Source organism: Myotis davidii, unplaced genomic scaffold (genome assembly GCF_000327345.1).
Source record: "Myotis davidii unplaced genomic scaffold, ASM32734v1 scaffold1642, whole genome shotgun sequence".
Classification (NCBI taxonomy): Eukaryota; Metazoa; Chordata; class Mammalia; order Chiroptera; family Vespertilionidae; genus Myotis; species Myotis davidii.
In genome coordinates this window covers 16561-22267 of record NW_006293006.1, presented here as the reverse complement: position 1 = coordinate 22267, position 5707 = coordinate 16561, and the positions used below count along the sequence as shown (strand labels likewise).

Genomic DNA, 5707 nt, shown 5'->3' with positions numbered 1-5707 from the left:
CAGGAATAGCAGAGCCAGGAGGGATCCAGGGCTGATCCACCCTGTTCCCTTCCCTGAGCTGGGCCTGAACTGAGGGGTAGGACTGGGTGCTCAGACTCTTGTCCTGCCTGTCCCTCCCTGTACCATGTCACTGTCAGTGAGACAGAGGGGACAGGCCCCATAACATTACATCCTGGGGGCTTCCCTGTGAGGCCCCCCTCCCAGAAGGTTAGGGCCAGAACTGACAGGAAATCTAAGCTCTGGACAAGGATTCTCTCCTTTTACACCTGGAGACACTGAGGCCCAGGCAGGGGAAGGGTGTGTCCAAGTGAGGGACTTCAGAGGATGCAGAACCATCACATGGCTTAGCCCCTGTCCCCATGGAGGCATCCACAACCTCTCAACAGAGACTCCCCACTTCCCCTCTGTGTTCCTGACTCCCTGGGTGGAGAAGACTGATCCCCAGACGCCTGGTACCCATTGTTCTCTGAAATCTGTCCCCAACCCCTAGCAGCCTTAGGACACAGCCTGCTTGTAGTGCATGGGTGGCATTAGGTTCTCAGTCTCAGAACTGCCCAGGGGAGCTGTCTCCCTTTGAGCAAATGGGACCCTGACGGAGGTGGGCTGGGTCCCAGGCATCTGGGTAGGACAGGAAGAAGGTGAGAGTCTGGGGCTGACCATGAAGTCCCGCCTCACAGAGTCCTCACTAAGTCCCTCCCACCACCCACCAGGCACCTTATGGAACACATGAGGGGAGGAGTGTGAAAGGGAGAGTGGGTGTCTGAGGTGCAGATCTCCTCTGTGTGACCATCCCTACAACCCCTCACTCCCTTTCATCCCATAATCCTTCTGGGGACAGGACCCTGAGCTGACAGCTCAGCAGAGAGGGTCAGGGGCCCTCACCTGAGACCAGGAGCTCCAGGGCATCACTGGGGTGTGAGCACACCTGGGGCCTGTTCCTGTAACAGCCATAGCATCTGAAGGTCCCCCTGTGGCTGGGGGTCACAGGACCCACAGGGAAGGGGGCCTGGGACCACCCACTAGGATGTGTCTGTGAGTCCTGGGTCCAGGAGAGCCTGTGATCTCCTTCCTTAGTCAAAATGAACCTGTCAAATCCCTGCCCTGAGCCACACTGGAGGGTCACGTTCTGTCCTGAAGTCATGACAGGGCCGGGCAGGGCTGAGAGTCTGGGTTTGCTGTAGGCTCCTAGGAGAGGAGGAGGCAGCATGTTAAATGGGGCTTACACCTCCCTCATGTCCCCCAGGGCTGGGCTGTAAGAGGGCAGAGCCTGATCCTGGGACACCTGAGTGTCCTCTCACCTGTCACCACCAGCTCCAGGGGGTCACTGCGCTGTGACAAGTTAGTGGGGCTGTGGTAGTAACAGTGATATATCCCAGCATCTCGCTCTGCCATGTATGTGATGGAGAACTTGGCCTTATCCCTGGGATCCTGTGGTTCCTGTCTTTTGGATGATGGTGGGCTTCCCTCTTTCTCCAGCTGATACTCCTCAGCCCCTGGGGTCCCCTGACACCAAATGGTCACGGGGCTCAGAGAGTCCCTGTGAGAGATTAGCCCTGAACCCTGACCAGCACCTTCCTCCCCATGAGCCTCCTGAGTCCTGGGGTCCTGACAGACCAGGGCTCCCCTCCCCTTCCCATCTCACCGAGGCAGAGCAGGGCCCTGAGGGTGGGCGTCATGGCGTTTTCTCCCTGTGGCCTCAGCTGAGCAGATGGAGGAGGCCACGGTGCTAGAAGGATAGAGGGACAGATGCAAGGGTGGTGGTCACTTCGAGGCTGATCCTCCCTGTCACGGGGCTCTGACGTTAGCAGCCTGGTTCTCATTTCAATGGTGAAGCAGGAAATAGACCCGCAGCCTCCTGAGATGCCCCTTGCAGGTGAGGTGACCCAGGGCATGTTCTTCCCTGTCAGAGCCTCCCCGACGGGGTCTCCTTCCTCCTCAGCCCGTCCATCAGCACCTTCCTGGGGTCCTCACCATGGACAGTGTCACCCGGGCCTGGAGATGCTTCAGGAAGACGTGGGTCCCTGTGGCCTGCAGAGCTCAGATCAGCAGGGACATGCTCACCATCCAACTGTGCAGTGCAGGGCGATGTCCCTGTGACAATGAGCACAGAGGGAAATGCCGGGAAATAAGGGAAGGAAAAGGTCTCTTCTGTGGCCGCAGAATCTGGGTTTTCTTTCTATCAAATGTTTCTTCATAAACTTCCCTTTTTCTCAACCACACCCTCAACCCCTCCTTCCTGGGAACATGCTTCAGGGTCATCTTGCCCCTCAGGGCCCCTTGCTCCTGCGGCAGTGCTCTGTCACTGGGACCATTGCTTGTCCTAGACATTAAGAAGCCCTGATTTGGTGTAGAACTTTGATTTATTGAGAAAACCCCCTTTTTTAAAATATTTGTGTCCCACCTGGTACCTGTGTGAACTGAGCAGTAATGTCTTAATCAGGTATTTTCTTCCTCTTTTTACTTTATTTTATTTTTTACAAGAGAACAGCCACTGTAATTTATTTACTTTTCAATGTGTTTAAATCCTGGATGGTTATAGGATTACACGGATTCAGGGCCCAATGGTCTTAGCAGGCTGATTGCTCCTGAATTTGGCAGGAATCCTCCTCTTTCCCCATGAGCACAGGTCCCATCTCCCCAGGTGGCTGTGGATTTGTGCGCTTTGCCACCAGGAGTCACTGTGCTGCTGTTTGCTTTGTACACGGAGCACATCTCTTGTCCAGACAGAGTTCCGTTTCATCTCGTGCACACACACAACTTCAGGTTTAAGGACAGCTGTGAGCTCCCTCTGTTTCTCCCCGACCCCCAAAGACCCTGCCTGCAACCAGCAGAGCTGGTCTGAACCACAGCTTCCACACATATTTGTGCTCATAGCAGTCCTGCTCACAGCGGCCCCAACGGCCAGCGGCGGGAGTGCCACTCATATTTTTCTTCTTCCTTTTTCCCCCCAACAAGTTTGAAAAAAAAATCTTTATTGATTTCAGCGAGGAAATGGGAGGAAGAAAGAGAAACATCAATGATGAGAGAGAATCACTGACTGGCTGCTTCCTGCACGCCCCACAGTGGGGATCAAGCCCGCAACCAAGCACGTGCTCTGCCTGGGAATTGAACCACGACCTCCTGGTTCATAGGTTGAAACCCAACCTCTGAGCCATTGTGGCCAGGCTCTTCTTCCAGTTTCAAAAGTTTTCTGCATCTAATTATAGGTTGAAACCCTAAGTGTGCATTTTGGCTAGAAACAACCCTCTCAGATGTTTGTCTCACCTCTCTAAATGCGTTAGCTCTGTCACAGTGTCTACGACACCAGTGTCCAATGTCCCGGGATTGTTCGGAAGACCTGGCTGCGTACTGGGTGGGCCTGGAGTTAATTGTGTGCGATGATTTCACTTTTCAGATGACATTTTGACTGGTTCCACAAGGCTTCAGATTTTCTATTTATCCCAGAGGCTCTCTTGGAAAATAAATCCTCACATCGCACCAGGGCAGAGCGTGGCCCTGAGGATGGGGGTCATGGTGTCTCTTGTCTTGTTCTGGCTGTTGATGGGGGAGACCAAGGTGCCATCAGGATGGAGAGATACAGAGTGTGGCACCGGGAGGCTGGCCATTGGTGCCTCAGGGCTGTCACCTCAGCAGCCCCACAGGAAGGGGAACAGTGTCTCCCAGATGTTCGGCTCTCATTTCCATGATGGATCAGGAAATAGACCTGGGGTCTCCTGAGACGCCTTTGCAGGTAGGTGACCCTGTCAGACCCCCTCGGGGTCTCCTTCCTCCTCAGCCTGTCCATCAGCACCTCCCTGTGGTCCTCACCATGGACAGTGCCACCGGGGCCCTGGAGACGCTTCAAGAAGACATAGGTCCCTGTGGCCTGCAGAGCTCAGATCAGCAGGGACATCCTCACCCTCCAACTGCCCAGCTCAGGGCGGTGTCCTTGTGGCAATGAAAATAAGGGGAAGAAACGGGTCTCCGCCTCTGGCCCCAGAGTGTGTTTCTCTTCCTATCCCAGCCCCTGGTCACTCTCCTTTCTTGCAACAGCATCCACCCTCCCCTTCCTCCATGCCCCACCCCTACGTGCCTGTCCTTCCTTCCCCTTCCCTGCAGGATGGGGCACCATGGCTGTGTTAGCCCATCTCTCCCTGACATAGTCATCAAGTGGGACCCATTCATGTGGAAAACGCTGCAGACAAGATGGTGCGGCCCATCCCTGAGGGTACTGGCTGCTGATGCTGCTGCTTTCCTGAACATGTCAGGCTCCCAGATCTGACACTGGGAAAGGTTTGGGATTTCGCTGACCCAGAAGGCAAAGGTGTCCTGAGCAAATGGGAATTGTTCATTGCTCTGTGTCTTGTGCTTGTACCAGAATGCATTGCAGCTGTCTTTGAGGAACTTGAATCTGGCTGTTACTCCACCAAGACTTCACCACACCCTTAGTGCCTTGCTGGACAGCGGGACCTCTGCATCGGGGTTCGTGGGCTGTAAAATCCAAAGACAAGGCCAGACATGCTGCCATTTTTTATTATTTTGAGCCCCATATATGGATTTCTGTCTGTGCTAAAGGGAAACCAGCGTCGCTCATCTCGAAGCTGCCCGTGGCTGCCTGTGGAAGCGTTTGGGAGCTGAGTGGTGTTGGTCCTAATGCGAAGCTCATGGAGATGAGTCTGCAGGTGCCATGTGCTTGGTAAAGGGCACATTAGAGCAAGTACTTATGCCCATGTCCTGGCCTCCAGCCTTGTGCCACCCGCTAAAAGGAAAAGGTGGCTTCGATCCCCTGCAGAAAAAGCTGAAGAGGATGACATCTTCCTGGAAACTGATGAGGACACGTAGGAGTTTGTGTCTGGATTGGAAGTTTGTGAAATCATCCTGGAGACAGGGTCTCATCCTCCGTAAATTCTGTTTCTTTGTTATGGAGTGGGGCCATAATATTAGTAACAAAGAAACAGAATTTCTGGAGGATGAGGCCCAGAAATCAGGATTTTGAAAAGATTCCCAGGTGATTCTCATGTGCAGCCAAGGTTGAGAACCACTGCCTTACTGGGTTCAATGAGCAGGAAATCCAGCTGCCGGACAACTCAGGGAAGTCAGCCTAATGCCCTGAGGAGGCCCAGCTGCTCACATCCCTGGAAGCTGAAGGAACTAGTCAAGAGTCGCAGATCTTCACTTCTGTGGAAGAGCTGGCCATGCTAGGGAAGAGTGGACTTGCTACGGCAAGGAACAGCAAGACTGGGGGAGAGTATGTAGTCAGGCCAGGGCCACCTGGGACCTCCTCACGGGCACCTGCATGGTTCATAGGAGGAAATCAGTTCAATGCAAATGGATGGAAAGAAAGAGATGAAAAGGAAAGAGCTGGAAGCCTATAGTAATCAATAAAATTGGTGCAGTCACTGATCACCAGAGAGACAGAAAATAAAACACAATGAGGTATCACCTCACCTGTGAGAATTGTCAACAAATCAACAAATGACAATTGTTGGTGAGGATGTGGAGAAAAGGAACCCTTGTGCACTGCTGGTGGGAATGCAGACTGGTGAAGCCATTATTGAAAAAGGTGTGGAGTTTCCTCAAATAATTAAAAATGGAATTGCCACTTGGCCTGGTGATCCCACACCTGCAATATACCCTAAGAACCCTGAAACAGCAACTAGAAAGAACATATACACTCCCATGTCCATAGAAGCCCAATTCACAATAGCTAAGATCTGGACACAGCCCC

General features: G+C 53.2%; 2 protein-coding genes across 2 annotated transcripts in view; both read right to left on the bottom strand.

The window, feature by feature from the left end:
- The window catches only part of LOC102752385 (leukocyte immunoglobulin-like receptor subfamily A member 6), a 32054-nt gene extending 29955 nt beyond the window's left edge, over positions 1–2099 (bottom strand). The window contains 1 exon segment of the mRNA XM_015565811.1: positions 1972–2099. The gene's annotated coding sequence lies outside the window, so the exon portion shown is untranslated.
- LOC102753227 (leukocyte immunoglobulin-like receptor subfamily A member 5) lies at positions 805–3605 on the bottom strand. The gene is made up of 5 exons (XM_015565814.1): positions 3472–3605; positions 2062–2091; positions 1643–1726; positions 1299–1537; positions 805–1185 (listed from the first exon to the last, which is right to left on the bottom strand). The coding sequence occupies exons 1-5, from the start codon at positions 3603–3605 to the stop codon at positions 869–871; spliced, it is 804 nt and encodes a 267-aa protein (XP_015421300.1). The 3' UTR covers positions 805–868.
- Positions 3606–5707: the final 2102 nt, after the last annotated feature.